Genomic DNA, 23,512 nt, shown 5'->3' on the forward strand with positions numbered 1-23,512 from the left:
ACATTTTTACTTTAACATGTTCAGGTAAACTTTGTTCTTTCAACCAAGCATGCCTTTGAATGACAGAGCCTATAACTGCGGCTCTGCAAGAAGCCTCTAATGAATCAAAACCACATTGCAGAGTATGCTTTCCCACTTGTTCAGCTGCATGCAATAATTCCTGCATTTCCTTATTGTCAGGATTTTCTGAATTTGTAAGCATTTTCTGTTTTAACAAAGACATGAGGTACTGTTGATATTTAAGCATGTGAAACTGGCAGTTTAAAGCCCTTACAGCTAAAGCAGCAGAAGTGTAAACCTTTTTCCCCCCATCTATACAGAGCTCTAGAATCCCTATCAGAGGGGACAGGGTGTTTTGCAGTGGAAGCCTTAACCCCTTTGGGACCCTGAGAAATTGTTTCAGGGTCAGCAGCACGGTTTTTATAAAGAAATTTATGAGAGTCAGGGACCCTGTAATACCTGTCTGGCTTGACTGGTGCAGGAGGTAAAGAATCAGGAGACAGACTGGATTCAAAGAAAACATCAACAATATCAAGCACAGGGGGGATAGCCAGGGGCCTGTGCTGAGGCAGTAAAAGAAAATCTCTGAGCCTTTTCTTGGATTCTGAATAATCCTGGCTCTCCCAGTGGAAATGCTCCCTCATGGTGTGCAGAGTTTCCCCAAAAGAATAATCCTCAGGTGGAGAGGCTGAAGGTATAGATTCTTCAGCATCAGAGTCCTCATAGGGAAGAAGAGAATAGCCCTGATCTGAAGAGGAATCAGAGGAAATAGAAACCTGGTCAGAGGAATCATAGTCAGTGTCTTGCCTACGTGTTTTTATCAGGAGGGGGATGGGAACCCCTGATCAAAGTAATTAAGTCTTCGGCCATTTTAAGCATCTGTTTCTTTGGCATGGATGACTGTCCAGGAGAATACTGTACTTGTTTCCTTGTCTTTAATGGTGTCTTTGACTGTACCTTGGCTGCTGTAGAGGATTTAATAGTAAGCTGTGAAGGTCTGAAAACACCCTCAGAAGCCAATGCCTGCTCAGCGGCACCGCACCCATCTGAGGGAATATTTTCTGTAGGCCCAATACCTTGAGTATCCAGAGGCCTAGTTGTCTCCACGTGGGAGCCGGATACGGCCTGTGGCTCTGAGGTAGCGGGTGCCAGGGGCTGTGAAAGCTCCTCACTGAGAACCGGCGACTGGCCTAGAAGAGGCTTCGTCGGTTTTGGACCTAGAATGCCCATTTCCTTGTCTTTGCGGTCTTTATGAATTCCGGTCGTCGGTTGTTCCGACGGCATTATATAGTTAAACCTTCGGCCAAAGTAATGTAAAGCAAAATCAAACCGACGTTTAATAGTGCGTTTGTTGAATCTAGCACAAAACCGACAACTAGTAATGTCGTGGTCAGGGCCTAAGCAAGGAATACAGTAAGAGTGAAAGTCCTTATGAAGTATTTGCTTCTCACAAGAAATACAATTGTTAACTTTTACTGACATCGGTCTGGAGCAAGAAAATGTTTCCCCAACGGGGTACTTAGCTTTATTGAAGACTTCGGTTCTGAAACTCTAGTTCGAAAATCTCAGGAGTCGGCTGACTGGCACCTGTGAACTGCTTTTGCTTCAGGCACCGCATGGCAAGAAAGACTGAAGAAAATGGTGTCGGTTGCATCTTTTATACCCCTGGCGCACTGATGTCAGGGAAGAGGCGACAGCAACCAACGCCAGACCTAGACTTTGGAACTCGGGCCGACTGCGGGTAGCCTCCCAGCAGGATAACCCAAGTGTAATGACTGCAACAGTGAAACATGATGAACATCAGGAGTGATCTGCTGTGCTTGTCTGCCAAATTTAGAAGTTATGTACCTACCATAACGTTCCATGTTAGTTGTCTTCTCTCACCTTCTTTCTTGCTTGATGGGTTCGGAGCCGATCCTCGGCTCCGACTCGGCACTTGCTAAGCCCGAGAGTCACTTTTACCAGCTCGAGGCAGCCCCATATCCCATGATGCAAGGCGGTAAGTACCCAGATCTCGTTTGATGACAAAAGGGCAATAGCACCTAGCATAAACACTTCCCAAAGGAAGAAAGAAAAAACCTGCAGGATGGAAGAAGGACCAGCTCTGTATGGTCTTCAGCATCATAACTCCTTGTAGAGAAAGGTCTGTCCAGGCCTGGGGGAAGGAGGGAGGTCGCAGAAAGAAGGCGAGAAGACAACTAACATGGAACGTTATGGTAGGTACATAACTTCTCAATGTTAAGTTGTCAATCTCGCCTTCATTCTTGCTTGATGGGACCGCGTCCCTAGCACCTCTATCCTGGGTGGCTCAATGGAACAGACTCTTGAGGACTGTAGAGCCAAAACTGGCTCTGTCCCTGGAGGCCAAGTCCAATTTGTAATGGGAAACAAAAGTATGAGGAGTGGCCCAAGTGGCCGCTGCACAAATAGTGTCTAAAGAAGTCTAGCTTGAAAGGCTGTAGAAGTAGCTAAGCTTCTGGTTGAATGTGCTTTAGGTTTTGAGCACAGCTGTTTTCCCCTGAGCCGATAAATTTCAGAGATGACAGAAGAACGCCATCTAGATAAGGTCACTTTTGAGACAGGAAGGCCTTTCTTGTTATCAGCATAGGAAACAAAGAGTTGATCGGATTTCCTAAATTGTTTAGTTCTGTCCAAATAATATCTGAGTTGTCGGTGGACATCAAGATAATGTAGTTTTTGTTCTGATCTGTTTGAATAGTTTGGAAAAAATACAGGGAGATCAATGGATTGATTCAAATTAGTCTTTGAGGCGACCTTAGGCAAAAAGGTCGGATTAGTTCTCAATGATACTCTGTCTTTGTGAAAGACCAAATAGGGGGGGGGCGAACAGATAGAGCATGAAGTTCAGACACCCTCCTGGCCGATGTAATAGCTACCAGGAATAAGGTTTTCCATGAAAGAAATTTCAGGGAGCAAGAAACAGCTGGCTCGAAGGGGGGAAGAATCAAGGATGTCAGCACTAAATTTAGATCCCATTGAGGAGGAGGACTCCTGACTGGAGGCTTCAGGAGGAAAATTCCTTTCAAGAAGGCTCTACAAATTCTGTGGGACATAATATTGTGATCTGCGAACCCGACATGAAAGTTCGAGATAGCAGCCAATTGAACTCTAACTGTGGAAGAAGAGGAGCCTGCATGAAAAATCTCCGCTAAGAAATCCAAAACTGCCTGAACTGGAGCAGTGAAGGGATCAATATTCTTGGCTTTAGCCCAATAAGAGAAACGTTTCCATTTGCTTGTATAAATCCTCCTGGTAGAGGATTTTAAGGAAGCTACTAGAATGTCTCTAACGGGGTTAGAGATCAAAGGAAGCCTGGCTAAGGAAGGAAGTGGAGCAACCATGCTGTGAGGTTGAGAGAAGGGATAGACCGGTGCAGCTGACCGGATTGGTGAATCAGAAGATCTGGCACTGGGTCCAGATGCCACGGCTGCACCAAAAGGTGACGATGGAGGAACGGAAACCAAATTTGTCGAGGCCAATAAGGAGCAATGAGAATCACTTTGGCTCTCAAAACGGTTGCTTTCTGGATAACTTGAGGGATCAGAGGAAAAGGAGGAAAGGCATAAAGAAGTCCCTGGGGCCAATCCTGGGTCAGAGCGTCTCTGGGGGGATGGCCTGGCAGAGGGAAGAGAGAGAAGAAGTCTGGGCATTTGCTGTTTTGGGGAGTAGCAAAAAGATCGCAACATGGGCGACCCCATTCCAGAAAAATCTCTTCCACTATAGATTGCTTGAGAGACCACTCGTGAGGCATGAGAATAGCTCTGCTCAATCTGTCCGCTAAAATGTTGGTTTTCCCAGGGATGTGCGTTGCTACCAGAAACCGATGAGAGGAGATCGCCCATTGCCAAAGTCTGAGCGCTTCTCGACACAAGGGGTAGGACTTGGTTCCGCCCTGTTTGTTGATATACCAAACTACAGACATGTTGTCTGTGTGGACTGCAATTGTCCCTATGGGAAGAAAGTCGTTGAGGGCTTGCAACATTAAAAGCACTGCTCTCATCTCTAGGACATTTATGTGCAGGTGGTATTCGAACGGTTGCCACGTCCCATGAACCATCCTGCCCTGATAATGACCCCCCCACCCGATCAGGGAGGCATCCGTGGTGACAGTGGCTACCGGGGATGGGGGTACAAAGTGTCTGCCTTGGTGAATCTGGGGAGAAGTGATCCACCAAGCAAGATGATTCTTGCAAATCTGTGTCACCAGTATTTGGTGACGCATTGGAAGTTGTTAGTGAACAACATCCAGTGAAGAAGGCGCATGTAGAAGCAAGCCAGGGGAAGGAGAGTAATGGCCGCAGCCATGAGGCCTAATACCTTTAGAACCATTCTGGCCTGTACTTTCTTGTTGGCTAGAATGATCCTGACATGACTTTGAATGTCTGAAACTCTTTGATCTGTAAGGGTAGCTGACATCCGAACAGTGTTTAAGTTTGCGCCTCAAAGTAATAGACTGGCAGGGCAACAAGGATGACTTTTCGAAGTTGATCGAGATGCCCAAATGAGAACAAAGATTTACTGTGTAATCCCTGGCTTGAACAAGCTGATGCCTGGTGGTGGCTGAAAGGAGCCAGTCGTCGAGATACGGAAACACCTGGAATCCTTGACGTCTCAGGTGAGCCGTGACCACTGCCATGCATTTGGTGAACACTCTGGGGGCTGTAGTGAGACCAAAGGGCAGGGCTCTGAACTGGAAAGGACTGGACCCCAGCCGAAAGCGGAGAAATCTCCTGGAGCGTCTGTGAATTTTTATATGATAGAACGCATCCTGAAGATCTATTGAGCACATCCAGTTGTCAATTGACTGAAGAGTGACCATTCGGAATCTTGTCTTCCTCACAGACTTGTTGAGTCTGCTGAGATACAATATTGGTCTCCAGTCTCCCGTCTTTTTGGGGACCAAAAAGAACCTTGAGTAGATTCCGGGCTCTGAATGATCTGTTGTAACTGGCTGAATGGCTCTTTTTTGCAGTAGTTTTAAGACTTCTAACTCTGCAATTTCCCTTAGACTGGGTGGTACATCTGGAAGGGAATTTGAGGGATAGAAAGGACTTTCCTCGAAAGGAATTTTGTAACCCTCGGATATGATCGACTGTACCCATCTGTCTTGAGTGAGGGAACGCCAGGCTTCTGGGTACAGCGATAGTCTTCCCCCGACTGCCTCCAAGGCGGGACAGCCGGGCAACATCTCAGGGATGCTGAAAGGGCTTGTCAGAGAGAGACTCTCTGTTTCCCTGGTTTTGTGGACCCCCTCTGCCTCCAGAGCGGCATCTGTTGTTGTTACCCCCTCTGCCTCTAGGGGTAAACTGACCACGTGAATCCGGCGTGACTCCTTGGGATTTGCGGAACCACATTTTTCCACCCTTCTGTCCTTTGGGGTAAGGTCTAGAAGGGGTGGAAAAACGGACTCCTACGGCAGAAAGAGTTTTGCCGTCCTGCTCACACCTGGTCAACGTTTCCTTCACTTGAGGGCCAAACAAAGCTGACCCATCAAAGGGAGAGTTTGTGAAGGATGCCTTAAAGGGATCTGCAAAATTACAGAGCCGCATCCAGGCTTGGCGTCTAAGAGCCACACCTGTACCTGCGGCTCTACTCGCTCCAGCAGCATATATCAGCCGCATGGAGGAGTTAGCAATGGAGTTAAGGGTTCCTAGCTGCAAAGCAATTTTTTCTTGAGCCCCTGCAGCTGTAGGATCCTGTACTACTTCACCTAGCTCCTTAAGGATATCCCTCTGGAGTCTGGTGAAGTGACATAGGTAGTTCAGCGAACGCATAGCAAAGGTCGCTGAAGAAAACATCCGCTTACCATATCTATCCATGGTCCTAGAGTCCTTATTAAGAGGATGGACAGGTACGGAAGGATCTGCAAGTTCCTTCTTAGTGGCAGCCGCCACCACCATGGCATCAGCGGGGACACCTTTTGTGAGGAATTGCTTGTCTGACGGGGCAGTAATAAAATTAGAAGGCCTCCTAGGGACTGGCTCTACAGAGTCAGGAGCAGCCCACGCCTTTCGAGCAATAACCTGCATAAGGGGGTCGAAAGGCGGAGACACCCAGGAGGTGGAGGGCCGAGATCCAAACGCCTCCAGGTATACTGACTCATCCTCAGAGGGATTATTGTTGGACCAGTTTCCCCACTGTCTAAGGAGTTCTAGGATGTCTGAGAAGGAGACATCCTCAGAGGGGGATCTTGGGGATCCCTCTGACTCATCTAAGTCAGTATCCGAAGTGATAGACTCGGGGGAGTCTACGTGTTTCTTCTTACAGGTCCTCTTCCGCGGAGGATCTCCCGACAAATCAGGAGAATCCTCGGAAGAGGGGGATATTCCCAGTGGGGAAACCTGAGGCGGAGGATCTCTGGGTCCCGGAGCAAGAGAAGTGGCAGAGATGTCAACAGGCACTATAGAGGGAGGAGCTAAGGGAACAGACTGCTGGCTGAGTCCAGTGGCCAGCACACTCTTCATCACCTCGGCTCCCTCCCAGGGAGGTCCGAGAGAACCCGCTCAAGAGCTAGGAACTCCAGGACCCACCGAAAGGAAGGCTCCGAGGCAGATGTCGGAGCCGAGCTCACCAAGGCCGAGGCTCCAAGGGGAAGAGCGGGGTCGGACAAGGGTCCGATGCCACTCACCCCCTCGGAGGAGACCAGGAAGCCGGCCACCGAATCCCTCTAAGGAAGGTCTCGAAGAGGAGATAAGAGTAGAGGCTAAAGGAGCAGAAGGGGGTATCTGTCCCTCAGCCGTAGCAGAAACTATTCCCGAAGACTCCAACTCTAAACTCTGGGGTAGAGTCGAAGGAGGAACTGCAATGGGGTGTGGACTAATAGTCGCCTGCTGAGACGGACTATGTAGCATTTGGGCCAGTGCCTGTGATTTTAGTAATCTACTGACCACTCTCTCTAAATCATGGTCAGAAAGCCTGGATGACCTTGAAGATCGGCTCCGATGGCTCCGTTCCGAGAGGAGAGGCGAAGCCGGAGCCGAGAGTATCGGCTCCAAGGAAGGGGACCTAGACCTCTTCCTCGAAGGAACCATCGGAGCCGATGAAACCACAGAAACTGTCGGAGCCGACAACTTATCGGCACCGACAGGTAGCTTCGATGCATCGGCTCCAGCCGGTGCCGATACAGCCATAAAAGTAAGGGTGTCGGAGCCGACACCGATGCCTGAGCCACATGGTGGTCGGAACCGATCAGAGCCGACACCGAAGTGGTCGAACCAGAATCAGCACCGATAGCCATCGGTGCCGAAGGTTTGTGTAAACCAGAATCGGCTCCAGCCAGAGCCAATCTCGACTCTGAAAGAGTCGGAGCCGAGGCCACAGGTTTGGACACAGAAGCCTGGGCCTTGGAAGACTTTGAAGTCTTAGATGGAGCCGACTTGGCCGGAGAGTCCTCCGGCTTAAGAAGGCCCCTCAAAATCAATTTATTTCTTCTCTCCTGCAGGACTCTCTGGCTAAAAGAGTGACATATAGCACAGGAGTCCTGCAAGTGAAGAGGCCCCAGGCAGTAAAGGCAAGAAGTGTGACCGTCTGTCAGAGACATCTTCTGACAGCACGAGTCACACTTCTTAAAGCCTGAGACCCTTTCCTTAGACATGGTGAATAATACACACACACAACACCAGTCCAAGAAATTAAATTATATATCCCAAAAAACTATTAATAACACACACACACACACACACACACCCTAACAAGGGGGGGGATGGGATGGGACAAATCTGACTAAAAGTTTTAAGGAGACAGGGAAATTCTAGTTAGAAAGGGACTACAACTGTGTTAAAACTATAAATTTTAAAGTTTTAGAAGAAAAAGGGGCAAAAATAGTAATGTAAAAATCACTTACCAGGAGCTGGTAAAAGGAGGACCTCATCAGCGAAGCGGCAAACGAGATCTGGGTACTTACCGCCTTGCATCATGGGATATGGGGCTGCCTCGAGCTGGTAAAAGTGACTCTCGTGCTTAGCAAGTGCCGAGTCGGAGCCGAGGATCGGCTCCGAACCCATCAAGCAAGAATGAAGGCGAGATTGACAACTTAACATCATTGGTTTTCCCCAGGATATGCATTGCAATTAGAAGGCGGTCTGAAAATATCGCTCACTCCCACACCCTCATGGCCTCCCTGCACAAGGGGTAAGCACGGGTTTCTCTTTGTTGATGTACCAGACAACAGACATGTTTGTCTGTGTGTACCACGACAGTCCCCAAGGTGAGATCATCCTGAAAGGCTTGCAATGTTAGGAGGACTGCTCTCATTTCTAGGACACTGATATGCCACTTGGTCTCGGTAGTGGACCATCTTCCCATTGTAATGCCCCCACCCGAACAAATGGGAAACGTTCGTGGTCACGGTGGCTACAGGGGGTTGTTTAAGAGTGTTCTGCCTAGAAGGGAGATTATCCGACTGTATCCACCAACTGAGGTAATGTTTGCAAATCAGAGTCAGCCTGATGGGAAGAGACAGCAGTTGAAACAGGGTGGACCATTGCACCACCAATCCCCACTGGAGAACCCACATGAACAATCTGGCTAACGGAACTAACAGAATAGCTGCTGACATGGATCCTAGGCCTTGTAAGACCAATCGAGTGGGGGGTGGGTGCTGTTGGGCTAACTATTCCTGTACCTGATTTCTCAGAGTGGTTACTCGGTGTAAAGGAAGAAAAGCTATCTGATTCTTTGTGTTCAGCTGTGTAACTAAAAATTCTAGGTTCTGTACTGGAGTCAGGTTGGATTTGCTCAGGTGTATGGTGATCCCAGGGAATGTGATAACTGGATTAAGTAATCCCTGGCTTAGATTAGCCAATGCACTTTGGGAGCAGTAAGAAGCCAATTGTCGAAGTATGTAAACACCTGGAATCCTCTGAGCCTCAAGTGAGCTACTACCATTGCCATGCATTTGGTGAATATCCAGGGGGGGGGGCTGTGGTGAGCCCAAAGGGCAGTGCTCTGAACTGATAATGATTGGCTCCCAGTCAGAAGTGCAGATATCTCCTGGACCACCTGTCTATTTCCATGTGATAGTGCGCATCCTTGAGATCTACTAAGCACACCCAGTCGTCCTTGTGCAACAGTGGCAGAATGGACTGAACCCATGATCATCTGGAACCTTGATGTCTTTACATATCTGCTCAACTTGCTTAGATCCAGGATGGATCTTAGGTCCCTCGTCTTTTTCAGCACCAAAAAGGAGGAGTATGTTCTGAATCCTTTTTGTTTGGCTGGGACCTCCTGGATGACTCTTTTTGCAACATTTGCTGAATTTCCTGTGCTGCCTGCTCCCTTTGACTGGTTGGCACATAGGGAAGGGCTTTTGGAGTTTGGGGGAAGAAGAGAAAAGAGAATGTAATAGGCTCTGGATATTATGCTTAGCACCCAACAGTTTTGAGTCAACTGGATCCAGGCTTCTGGGTGCAAAGCTAGTCAGCCCCCAACTGCCTCCAGAGACAGACAAGTCAGACAACACTTCAGGAACGCTGATAGTGCTTATTGGGAAATGATTCCCTAAAGCTCTGGTTCTGCGGTCCTCCTCTGCTTCTAGGGTGGCATCTACCATCAAAGCATCCTCCTCTGCCTCTAGAGGACAGTTCCCTGCGCGGGTCCAGAAAAGGCCCTTGGGATTTGCAAAACCACATTTTCTTGCCTCCATGTTGGTTCCTCAAGAAGGATCTCTGGGGGGGTAGAATATTTGATTCCAACAGCAGAAAGGGTCTTTTCATCCTTTTCACTGCTGGCGAGTGCATTTCGAACTGACGGCGCAAAAAGAGAGAAGCCATCATAAGGGGCATTCACAAATGACACTTTAAAGGGCTCCACAAAATCCCATAGCTTCATCCTGGCATGCCTCCTTAAGGAAAGTCCTGAACCGGCTGCTCGTGAGGTACCCTCTGTGGTATGGGGATCAACCTCATTGATGAGTTGGCGATGGATGATAAAGTGGTCAGCTTGGGAGAAACTTTCTTAAATTCCTCTGCAGGCATGGAGTCAGAGAAAAGCCGAGAGTTCCTTGATCAAATTTCTCTGAAGCCGGGTAAAATGAGCCAGATGGTTCAAAGACCTCAGCGCAAAGGTAGCTGAGATGTAAATTCACTTCCCAATTCTGTCCAATGCTCTAGACTCCTTGCTAGGTGGATGGACATTAGCAATTTCTTCTGCCAGCTCTTTCTTAATGGCTGTCGCCTCTACGATGCATCAACTACGGGACCCTTACTCCAATGTTTCCTATCTTCAGGGAGCACTACAAACCTATCGGGTCATTTGGGTATGGGCTCTATGGTGCCCGGTTCCTTCCATACCCAGCGGGACACTAAGTCAACAAGGGTGTCTACTCGGGGTGGAGGGGGTCACCCAGGATGTAGATGGACCCATCTTGAACATCTCCAAGAGAAAGGACTCCTCAGAGAAAGGAGGCTGAGCAGCCCACCCACCTTTCTGTTTCTGACTCTCTAATATGTCTCCAGAGGAGATGTCTTTTCTGGTGGGGATTGGGGAGATTCTTCTTCCTCACTGAAGTCAGTGTCCATGGTTAAAGACTCCATTGGGGAGTCAATGCATCTCCTCTTGCATGTCTTCTTCCAAGAGACCTACTCAGCTAAGTATTCTATGGAAGTGTTGGAAGAAGGGGATCCCTCCTGACCAGGGAGTTCCTGGAGGCTGCTCTGGACAGGAAGATTCATGACAGGGCAAATGGGTTCAAGGCCTGGATCCGACAGGGGTACAGGGGTGGATTGAGGGACATGTGTCTCCAGGCTCCAACTTGGGAGAAAAACTTCTACACTATCTGAAAGGCCAAAGGACCGGGAGAAGTCCCTTCTTTCTCCCTCTAAACCGAAACCACTGAGGAAAAACCACCAGGACTCACTCAGGATCTGTGACCTTCAGAAAGGATCAGACATGAACTGTTGAGTGCTGAGGCACCTAGAGGAAGAGACGGCAACGAGAAGGATGGGGCCGACCTCAGTCTCCTGGACCCAGCACCGACACCAAGGCTCTCAAACCCACTCTGCTTCAAGAGAATTGGAGCAGGACTAGTCAAGGGAATCCTTGACATTGAGGAAGGGAGCTTCCCCTACACAGAGCCCGGCACACACTGCAGTCCTGAATTCTGTGACTCAGCAACTGAAGGTCAGATCAGAGAAGGAGTTCTAATAGTATGGTCAGGGCAGCTCATGTATCCGACAGAGGATGGAGCCAAGGCTACCCCTATCTGGATCTGGGCCTTGCGGAATCTCATCATCCTGTCCATATCTGCCTCGGACCAGCTTCTGGAAGACATGGATGAAGCCGATGAGGGAGGTTGGGAATGTTTTGATCTGGAACAGCGAGCTTGTGACCTTGTTGAGGCCCTCTGATCCTAAGGTACTGGATCCAACAACGGAGCCAATGAAGGTGGAGAAGAAATGGTAATGACATCCCTGGATCCAAAGGAATTGATGGATCAGACGTGGGAGGCAAAAAGATTTCTTCGACTTCTTAGTCTCAAAAGAGTCCCTCAGGGAAAGAGGAAGAGATCTCTTTTTTGCCTCTTTGGTGGCAGCTAATGAGGAAGACAAAGCCAAAGGGGTCTGAGCCTCTGGAGCCATGGAAAGAAGAGGACCCCTAAGCATCAATTTGTTTCTTTGGTCGGCTAATGCACACGGATTAAATGAAGCACAAACCAAACAATCCGCTTTTAAATGCTTAGCCTCCAATCAATATATGCACTCCTTGTGGGTATCCTGGTTAGGAATTGTGTGCCCATAAGAAGTGCAGCACTTGAAACCTGGTGGAAGGCTTGTCAGCCATTACCAGAATCCCACCAAAAACAAACTGTCAAACCTAGCTGTTGTGACAGAAACAAAATTACTGACACAGACCTAACAACAAAACTACAGGTACGTTTTACGTCTTTAAAACTTTAAAACCTTAAAACTTTAAAGTTTTTTTTAGAGAGAGTCAATGATAAAAAGATTAAAAAAAAAATTGTTCTGACAGAAAAAATGATCACACTACAAATGCACACTAAACTGAGAAGAAATAAAGGAGGGCAGACTTGCAGACCAAACTAAGTAGACTTTACCAAAAAATCCAGAAGGAAATTATTCCTGTAGCTAGAGAGCATGAGACCTGTATCCGGCTGCTGAAGTGGCAAATTCGGGGGTATTTGAGTGGATGTAGGCCATTATGGGTAAGAGGGAGGAGCTTGAGAGTCAGATCCTAGTCTGTGGAATGTGGCTGAGCTGGATCCAAAGGTTGGATCCAAGACGCTATTGTGAGGAAGAATGAAGAAGACAACATCAGATGATAGTGTTAAGCTCACTGCAGACTACTGGATGAAAAAGGGATGACTCCAGTTTAGTTAAGTATATACACATTTCACAGATAAAGCCTTTGGGTTAAGTAGGAACTTACTCTCAGTCAGCATGAGGCAGTTCTTGTACTGCCTTAAGATACTGTACACTAAGTTTGGCAATAGGAGGAGGAGAATCAGTCCACTGTTTCTGCATAATAACTGTTAAAGTGTTGTCGTGGAGACAGGGGAAATAACACAGGGGGAATTTACTGGAATGTACAAATGCAGGTAGAGGAAATCCATTCAAATCGGCTCAATTCAGCACAGCTCTATGCAGTTCAGTGCAACCAGTGAAATGTGTTTTGACAAAGCAAAAGTGGATAACTCACTCACAGGTGTCAAAAGACAGTACACTTTTTCAATACTACAAGACAGAATTTAACTACCAAGGAGTTGTGCTTATCACAGCTCTGCTCAGTAAGTATTGACAAGAAGGCAAATTAACCAATGAAAAATGTGACATCTGAAACCCAAATTCTTCAGGCCTCTACTTCAAATCAGTACTTAAATACAAGATGGTCACTGCACCAAGCTAAATCAATTTCTAAAAGCAGAAAATAAAATGCAACTTAAGTGTAGACTCAAAGAAGACAATGAAATATCTCTCATGATTTTTCCCAATTTTAAAAATCCAGCGATTAGACAAAACACTGAGTGCATGTGGTATAGGCCTCTGTCGTCTTGTATAAAGACGAGGCTGAGTTACACTCTGCACAGTAAGTATCAAACAAGAAAACAAAATAACCAATGGAAAACAATTGGAATCGGAAGCACCAAGTGTTACAAGTTATTCAGGTCCTGTAGTAATTAGTCTAACTCTCACTTAGATCAAATTACTACTCAAGTCCAAGATGACCACCAACACCAGGCCAAACAAATACTCAAAGCAGGAAACAAAATGCAGATTTACTCAAAGCAAAAAATGAAATGAAGGAACATTAACAGACAATGAAGGAAATGCTCCAAATGGTTGTATCAGCTAGTTAAAAAGAATACGTTCTTTGGTGATATTACTTCCTAAAACTATGTAAGCGGTATATGGAACCAGCCCTCATAAAAAAACTCTTCTCACATTATCGCACATTAAAATGTTCTTGTAAAAATGTTTACTCCTGACCAATTGCCAACCTAAAGGCAATAACTGTGTAAATGTTGAACATTCTTGTAAAAATGGTCATGCTTGACAAATACTAGCCAAAAGCAGTATCCTCACCATGACTCCATAAGCCCACTATTTAGCCTATATATCACCTTACTCCAAAGTATGTCCATTAGGACTACGATATCTGTTGTAAAATATTCTTAACTGAGACTACAAAAACTATGTGGAAAACATTTCTTGTGATAATACACTTGAGCTACTAATATTAGACCTACTGCTGAACTTTTAAAAGTTGTTATATCATGGTTGTACTTTTTCTGACTAAATGGTTGCTACTATAAATATCAGAAAAACGTATGTTTTTCTGATTCCACCCCTTTGCATTTTTTTCCTTTTCTCCTCATTTACCATCAACTTGTTCAGCCTTGGCAGGTCTACTGACCTGCCCACAGGGAATGAGTCAGAGTTCTACAGCTCATTTATACTCCTTGGGACAGACAGCTGAAATGAGAAATGACACCAATTATCTCATCATTTTTAGAAGATTGAGGTCTTTGCAGTAAACCCTAGCTTACTTCTTTGCTTGTGTAGTCAAACCAAGGGATTGGCATGCAGGTGGTCCCTTGACTGATATCCATGCTTACACATGTGATGTAACTGAAGACCATCCTCTCAGCTGTAGGCTGCACTTACATGAGAACTCCTGCCACCTATAGGACTTCAACTACCAAATACATGCATCAACATATGCTCCCAATTCTTCCCCCCATCTAGAAGATGCAAGGGGGGCCTAAATTTAGTCATTCCTCTTCTCTACCACGTCACCTCTAACAGGTGTCCAAGACACTAACCTTAGTCTGGCTGCCTGGGTCACAGTCAGGCCTTTATCTTTCTATGCCAATAGAGTTAGCATTTCATGTGTACCAACTTCTGCAGTCACACATCACTGTTGCTCAACATTCTGGGAAAAATACAGCTATACATTTTTAACAGCCATGTTTGTTGTATAAACTGTCTGCTTTTATCTTACTGTGTGTATGTTTGTACACGACATTCCACTGAAAATGGGTCCCAAACTAGCTGAACCATCACGGTAAACAAAATATAAATAAATTATACTAGTAAAGCAAATAAACTGCTAGAAGCAGGTATGGAGTATAACAAAGATGTGAAAAGACGAGAACTGTAGACAAGTAAGGAAAAAAGTAACAGAATAGTTGAATAAAACAGTACAGAGTAGTTAAATAAAATACAATGTGACCCCTCCCAGGAAGATATTCTAAAACTTTAAGTACCTACCTGTACTATCCGACTTAGATGGCAATCAGCAGCTAGCTCTAGTCCCTGCTTCTCAGCCCAAGCTTCAATGTGGCCCAATTGCTGGCGAATGATTGCTCCCCAGTAATGGGAGCACAGGCCTGAATCAGGTTCTGTAACCAACCTGTTGAAAAGCCACATGTTGATAAAATGAAACAGTTGAGAGAAAAGTTGAATGGTTAGAGCAGCATTCACTCGACAACGGCGCAGCAAGGACATTGCTCCAGTCAGCGTGTGCAAGACATCATCTACAGTGAAAGAGAGGGGAGGAAAACAAAGCATTAGATGCACACTTATTATGTAGCACTTTTTTTTACAAACTTCTTAAAATGCTAAAACATTACATTATACATCGGAAGGACAAAACTGTGTCAAGCTCTCCAAATGTTATACCTGTACCATCACAACTCTCATCTCCAAACTCTCACGGGCATTCTGGATTCTGTTTCAAGCCTTTGCTCCATCCCTCCTAAAATGTTTTCATTCTGTTGACTGAATCAGTGATTAGAGTAAGCAATTAGTGCTAGGCATTACAATAAGAGACACCTTACTGTTCTAACAATGCATTTTAATACAGCTCCTATCCACCTTTTAATGGAGTACTACCACTATTTAAAATGTATACCTTGACTCATGGCCTTAGCCACTGGTTCTTGAGGTAACAGGTTGACAGGACCATGATGACCACAATGCTCCCCATACCATTTATCCAACTTAACTTAAAATCCAGCACAATACATATTCCTACCACCATTCCAAGAAAAGCATATCAAGTGATCTACTACTTTCTTTGTTAAAAAATACTATTCCATACCACCGCTGAACCTTCCCTTCAATCTGCCAGTTAAGACCTCCACTTTCCATAATTAAATATATACTTAAGAACAACTAGACATTAAAGCAGCAACAGGTAAAGCTACAGGGAAATAAAGCATAGAAGTGGAAACAAGCAAATAAATTGACCTTTACAGAGACTAGGACAAACTAGAGCTGAACCTAGAAGGGAAATACTGTAAAATTTGAGCAACCGAACATGAAAGAGATTCTTATGAATCAAGTCAGAAAAGTTCTTCTCTATGAATTTACAACACTAAGCAATTCAGGTCACTTTAGGGTAGGTAGCACCTTACCAGTAAAAGCAGTGCTGTTGGGACTAATCTCACTCATTTGTTTTAAGGCTGCATGACATGAGTGGAATGATGCATTTTGCCTTGTAATGTGCAAAAAGGTTGCTACATAAAAGACTTACAGCCTGTCTGACTGTCATCTGTCAAAGAGCAAACAAGGCTGGTCTTGCCACAGAAAAGCAATAAGTATTTGTTGTGCTCAATTCAAGTTTAATTTTAACACAAGTTTTTGGATTAAAGGAGGTAGGGGAATTCATAGTGTGTTTTTGGTTCAGTTTGACAGAAAAGATGCTGGCTGCCAGTGCTCTGTGGTTTACTTACCTGATGCAGAAACAAACTCTTAATTCAGGTGAGGGGCAACCCTATCTGTTTCTACATAACCAAAAACTTTGGTGATCATTGGGATGGTATGCCTGTCCAGTTTTCATTCATGAAAGATGTTGACTTCTGGGCTTATGATGTCTGCCAATGTTCTACTAATTTGGAATGCAAACAGCCTGACTGGTCAGACAAGTTACAATCCTGCTTTCAAATCATTGTAGCAAACCAGTAGAAGCGTTTGCACTTTATTGATGCACCATATGAACATGGTATTTAATATCCTGTACTATACAATAGGATCATAGGAAGTTACTAGGAAAATGGCACTAGGGCCCTTACAAGTCTAGCCAAGTTCTCCTCTTGTTTCACCGATCAGCACAAATTGCCCCTGTCCAAGAGGGACACAGGTGGAACCCACCCCCCAGGGTGAATTTACAGTTACCCATCCACTTGTCCTGACTGCATCTGAAGAGGGGCAATGAGGTGCTCTGTTTCTGCAATAACCTTTGCTTCAAATAAAACCATGAATGCAGAACAGAAAGGTGAAAATATACTTTAGTTAGGAAGATCACAGACCTTGAAGAAGATACTAAAAATTCAGTAACCAAGCAAAATGCGAGGAATCCATTGTCAATCTGTGACATGGAGAAAGAAGAATAAATGGACCCCCCCCCCCCAGTTCTTTGCAATCTGAACAACTGCTCCAGTGCTGTTCTTCCACTAAAGAAGAATTAAAAGGAAGAATGAAAGCCACACAATGGGTCTGTGAGATATTGTAGTCTTCTCAAACAAAGTCTGGTACCCAATACCAACTGAATGGAGGAAGGCATGTGGACCCAGTACTCTTCAATGTGAGATGAAACATTACATCAAAGGTTGTGTTTAGAACAGCTACTCCCTTGGGGGAAAAAGAGAAAATATCTGATTTGTATTCACTGGAACCACAAAGAATCATCTTTTTTCTAGTAAGGGAAATAGTTAAACTGATTTCTTGCTATTCTTCCCTTTGTGGTTGTTTTATTGCTGTAATGAATACTTCCGTTGTTTCTGCCATAATCTGTTGATAATTTGCAATCATTTTTTTCCTTGTTTCTGTGACTTAATTTTGATATTGTGTGATGCTCTGGCTCCATGTAAATTCTCTGTTGAATACCCTCTGACCTTTGATGTTATGGTAGGCATTCCACTAAATATGTCAGTTCAGTACATGAAAGCAATTCTGAGGACAGGGAGTGTTTTCTCCCAGTAAATGCAGTGATGTTAAAGACATGCGTTTAACTCCTGGTGTTGGGATTCTAAATCATTATAAAGATAACATTTAGGTTCAACAGGAAGTTCACATGACAGGGATGCTGATGTTGAGGAGGCTGTGTGGCCTCTCCCATACAGTACTGAAAGGCATTCTGGAAGTCATGAATGTTTGTCTTTCGGCTTTTTCCTGGTAAGGGGTCGCCACAGCGGAACTCCGGTCCGCTAATGATTGGCAATAGATTTTTACGAAACACTGAGGTGCCAGCTCGACGCCCAACCTTCAACGAAGGCACGCCCATTTATGCACGCATGTCTTTCGAACGCTACCCAACCGCGGGGAGGACATAGACTCCACACAGAAGGCACTCAAAAGCCAAGCCGAGAATCGAACAGGAGAACCTCTTGCTGTGAGGTAACAATGCTACCGCTGTACCACCGCGGATTCATGAATAGAATGGGTTAATATAGAACATAATCAATTTCTTTTGCTGCTGAGTAGTTAATGAAAAATATATATTTTTTAAACTTGTGACTGCATTAATTTTATTTTGTGTTCACACTGTTGATTCACAGCTGTGCGCGTTTTTTATTATGTGTATGGGTAAAGTGCTTTTGTTTGGAATACAGGGGAGGAAGTTAGAGAATGGTGTGGACCTGTCTGAAAATTAACTATGAAAATGAAATTAGAAATGAACACTGTAATGATCAACATAGAAATTGTCACTCATTATTACACGTGAGTTCATTTACGCACGCGCAAACACACACACGCACACACGCACACACAGAGTTGGTCTTGGGAGGAAAGTGAAATTGGGTGCATTGTTTCAGTTCTGCTGTATGTAACATGAACTTTTTCCCCCTGAAGAAAATGTGATACGAAACTGAAGGATAGGTATGTAGTGCAGTTTATGACAGAACAAAGGTTTCATCTTGAAACTATCTGTAGGCTGATAGAGAGATGGTATGGAATGATGACAGTGCTAGGAGTAGATCATGGAGATGGACTGTGATGTGCACACGGGAGTCATGCATGAAGTATGCAACTATTGTGTGTGTGTGTGTGTGTGTGTGAGAAAACCCATTAACTAACATCATATCACGACTTAAGATGCCTGAAAACAATATACATGTATCTATTGCCAAAAAAGCCAAACATCTTTTACTATTTTTAAAAATGGACTGCAACAAGGCTGAGGCTACCAGCAATACAACACAGAGACAGAACCTACTCCACCATTAACAAACTTAACAGTAAAACTCCTTGAAACGCAGTGCCATGTAAAATAGCAAAACACCCAGTGCAATGCTGATTAGATTGCCTTTACATAGTTTTCATCATGTCACAGTTACAGCACAGGAAAACAAGCGCAAGTCTCTGAAAAAGCCTGCCATGCTTCACTATTGCAGTTCTACTCTACCAGTGTTTACTAACATGACATCATGCCCGAGGGTAAAGTTTCACAGACAAATACATTTCAGAATACCAATGGAAGCTGTCTTGACAGTTTCAACTAGGAAATAAAGACAAAAGAAAACACGTTACCACTATAGTAAGCAATTCTGCTATTGCAATACATGCAAAACAAAAAGAGAACACTAACTGCAACAAATCACTAAGTGGAGTCCATGCCTGGCAAATGCTCTAATGGAAGTGCCATATGAACCCAGTTTCTTAGGGTACTTGGAAAGAGAACCTAAAAACGGGAAAGCACAGCTGTACAAGTAAACTTGCCATAACAGCAGATGTTCGAATGATCACTGCTGCAATAGCCTTAGCTATATGGGCTACATCCTGCGGGGATATAACAGACGGGCAGCTTCCAAAGCTTCAGGGCACTTTCCACATGCTATAAAGTCATCCTGAACTAAGCAGACTAAAGTAAGGTTTGGTCAACAAGTCCCTCAGAGTTTTCATGCCAACTGAGAGATGGAGGCTAGCCCTCAACAGGACACTGCAGGGAAAGAAAAAAAATATGGCCACACACTGACATAAAAATACACAAAATGCACAGGATATACAAAGGGGACAGAGGGGGTGGCTACAGCAGCAATGATCATTCAAACATCTACTCTCATGTTAAGTTTGCTTATACTACTGTATTACATTCTTCATACTGATCACTGCTACAGTAGTGTTACCTACATGGGTAGATTACCATAGCTTAAAATAACTGGGAAGTGGAAGGGGGGGGGGTCCAGGAGCCCCTAAAGAATGGTCCTAGCAAAGCTTTATCCTCCACCTGGAGAAGGATTCTATTTCATAGTGCATAGTGCTTTGCAAAAAAATGCAGAGAGAATCAAGTTGCTGTTTCTAGAATACTTTGAGTCCAACCCTTTCCAAAAAATATAGATAAAGCCAGGGACCTGGAAGAGCGAGCCTTGACCCTGTCTGGAATAGGTGGGAATAATAAATGGCAATAGCCTGAGACAACCATTTGGAAACAGTCTGCTTACAACAGGCTTTCCCTTCGTACTTTCACAAGGAAGTAACAACTGAACATAAGTTCTGAAAGATTTTGTTCTTTCAAGTCAGTACTGAAGTTGTCCATGGGCATCCATGGTATGAAATATTCTTTTCTCCATCATTTTTAGGTTTTGGAAGGAAAACGGGGATAAAAGTGTTACTTCTAAAAGAAACACTATCTCTGTGGAAGATGAGATAAGGCTGACCCCACTATAAGAGACTCAACTCAAACATTCTTCTTGCAGAGGTCAAACTGTTTCCATGTCAAGGATCTCAAGTCAGCCAGATAAGCTGGTTCAAATGGAGCAATAGTTAGTTTATCTAACACAAATTTAAGATCCCAAGGAGGAGTCACCAGTTTTCTGGGAGCTTCTTATATAAAAAGAAGTTATGTCCTTACCATAACGTTCCATGTGGAGTGTTCATCTTGCCTTTATTCTTACACACGGGTTAGGAGCCGATCCTCGGCTCCGAGTCGGCTGAATTGCAAAGCTCTGAATCTCAGAGAAGCTCGAGACCAGCCCATATCCCACAATCCTCCCTGCCATTACTCAGATCTAGTTTGCAAACAAACCAGACCAAAAGATCCAACACCTCCGGTGCTAGAAGATTGATTTGATTTAGAGTATACAAAGGTTATACAGTCAGCAAGCCATTTAGATAGTATATGTTTAGTAATTGCCATGCCCTTTTTATTGTCTGCAAATGCGACGAAGAGCTGATCCGTTTTCCTGTAAGCTTTGGTCCTATCCAAATAAAATCTTAATTGCCTATGAACATCCAACTTGTGCAACATATACTCCAGTTTGTTAGTATGGTTCTTGAAAAAGGAAGGGAGTTCTATAGACTGGTTAATATTCGTAACTGAGCATACTTTTGGAAGTAAAGATGGATTTGTACGCAAAGAGACCCTGTCTGGATGGAATATCAAGTAAGGTGGTCTGACCGATAATGCTTGCAACTCTGATACTCTACGAACTGAGGTCACGGCGACGAGGAACAGCATCTTCCACGATAAGAACTTTAAGAGACATGATGAAGCAGGTTCAAAAGGTGGCAACATGAGTTCCGACAGCAACAAATTCAGGCTCCATGGAAAGAAAGGTTTTCTGACAGGCGGCCTAAGATGGAAGGTTCCTTTCATAAAGGCCTTACAAAGTCTGTGAGACATAATGGGAGAACCTTCCTCACCAATATGGAAGTTTGATATGGCCGCCAACTGTACTCTTAGCGTGGAAGTAGAAGCTCCTTCGTGAAAGAGGACAGATAAGAATTCTAAAATTTTATGTAGAGGAGCTACCAAGGGGTCTAAGTGTTGGCTAGACGCCCAGTATACAAAGCGTTTCCACTTACTTGTATAGAGTTTAGTAGTGGAAGCTTTATGAGAAGCAACCAGAATGTGTTGAACTGCCGGGGGGAGTAGATGAGACCTGGCTAGGCAGGGAAGCGGAGCAGCCAAGCTGTTAGTTTGAGGGACTGAAGAGACAGGTGAAGAACTCCCGACGAATGGGTCAGTAGATCTGGTAATGGGTCCAGAATCCATGGTTCCTCTATTTGATAGGCTCGAAGAAAGGGGAACCATATTTGACGAGGCCAGAATGGGGCTATGAGTATTATAGCCCTTTCCAGGTTCCTGGATTTCCTGTAGAAATCTGGGAATCAAGGGAGTAGGTGGAAATGCATATAGGAGACCCGGGGGCCAATCGTGCATCAGTGCGTCCCTGGGGACATCCCCTGGAGGGGGTAGAAGGGCAAAGTAGCTTCTGCATTTTGCATTCAATGGGGAACCAAACAAATCGCAGCAAGGCTGGCCCCATTTGCGGAAGATCTTTTCCGCCGTCTGTGGATTGAGGGACCACTCGTGAGGTAACAGGATGGCTCTGCTCAACCTGTCCGCAATGACGGATGACCCCGGGATGTGCGTTGCTATCAGAAAGCGACCCGTGGACTCTGCCCATTGCCAAATTCTCATGGCCTCTCTGCATAACGGGTAAGACCTGGTTCCCCCTTGCTTGTTTATGTACCAGACCACAGACATGTTGTCCGTCTGAACTGCTACTGTTCCTAGAGGTAAGAGGGCTTGGAAGTGTTGCAACGCCAGGAACACCGCCCTCAGCTCCAGAACATTTATGTGTAGAGTATACTCCATGCTGGACCATTCTCCTTGGACTGTTCTTCCCTGAAAAAGGCCCCCCCCCACCCTATCAGGGAAGCGCCCGTGGTTATTGTGGCTGTTGGACTGGGTAGAACGAACAGACGACCCATAGTGAGGTTCTGATCGCACACCCACCATGAGAGGTCCCGTCTGCGCTAGGGGTAGGTGTTGGAATGACCACTGCGTGAAGAGCAGCCATTGTAGGATCCTCATGTGTAACCTTCCCATAGGAACTGCAATTAGTGCGGCTGCCATCAGTCCCAACACTTTTAACACCAGTTTGGCCGGGGCTTTCTTGCTGACCAGAAGAAGAAGAATCTGCTGTTTGAGGGTTGACACCCTTATTGGAGGGAGCTTTAGTAGTGTCGATCGTGTATTTAGGTCTGCTCCGATGAAGGAAATACGCTGTGAGGGTGATAAGCAAGACTTTTTGAAGTTTATGGAAATCTCTAAGTGGGAAAAAAGGCTGACTGTGTAGTCTCTGGCTTGCAATAGACGACGCTCGGTGGTGGCAGTGAGGAGCCAGTCGTCCGGATAGGGAAACACCTGGAATCCTTGTCGTCTCAAGTGAGACGCAACTACTGCCATGCATTTTGTGAATACCCTGGGGATTGAGGTGAGTCCAAAGGGCAGAGCTCGAAACTGAAAGTGACTGGCTCCCAGCCGGAAGCGCAGGTGATCTCTGGACTGTCTGGCCATTTTGATGTGGTAGTACGCGTCTTTGAGATCTATAGAGCACATCCAATCGTCCTTCTGTAATAATGGAAGGATCGATTGAAGCGTGACCATCCGGAACTTTTCCTTCTTCACGAAGGTGTTGAGATGGCTGATATCTAAGATCGGTCTCCAGTCCCCTGTCTTTTTTGGAACTAAAAAGAACCTTGAGTAAGTTCCGGATCCTCTTTGGTCCGCTGGGACTGGTTGGATGACTCTGTTTTCGAGCAGCTTCGAAATTTCTACAGCTGCTGGATTTCGCAGACGAGGTGGTACGTCTGGAAACCTTCTTTGTAGAGGTGGAGTTGATGTAAAGGGGATTTTGTATCCTCTGGTTATAATGCTTTTTACCCAAGAATCCAAAGTAATATTTAGCCAGGCCAGTGGGTATAAAGCCAAGCGACCCCCGACTGCCTCCAGAGCAGGACAGCCGGGCCTCCCTTCAGGAGTGCTGGAAAGGCTTCCCAGGGACGGAATCCCTGTCGCCTTGGTTATGCAGACCCCCTCTGCCGCCGGGGCGGCGTCTTCCATTTCTACCCCCTCCTCTGCCTCTGGGGGAGGTATCACTCCGTGTGGTCTGGAAAGATCCCAGATTCTTACGGAACCACATTTTTCTGCCTCATTGCCCTTTGGGGTACAGTCTAGTAGGAGCGGAAAAACGGACCCCGATAGCAGACAGGGTCTTTCCCTCTTGCTCACACCGAGTGAG

At 45.4% G+C, this 23,512-nt stretch overlaps 1 protein-coding gene across 12 annotated transcripts in view; it reads right to left on the reverse strand.

Annotated features, from left to right (window-relative positions):
• Positions 1–23,512, reverse strand: part of AFDN (afadin, adherens junction formation factor) — a 3,286,836-nt gene that overhangs the window by 1,505,675 nt on the left and 1,757,649 nt on the right. For all 12 annotated transcript variants that reach the window (XM_044063225.1, XM_044063199.1, XM_044063191.1 and 9 more), the window contains one exon: positions 14,751–15,016. In XM_044063225.1, coding sequence (XP_043919160.1) covers positions 14,751–15,016 — 266 coding nt within the window. The remainder of the gene's footprint in view (positions 1–14,750; positions 15,017–23,512) is intronic.

Source organism: Protopterus annectens, chromosome 1.part0 (assembly GCF_019279795.1).
Source record: "Protopterus annectens isolate FY-2018-M chromosome 1.part0, PAN1.0, whole genome shotgun sequence".
NCBI lineage: Eukaryota > Metazoa > Chordata > Ceratodontiformes > Protopteridae > Protopterus > Protopterus annectens.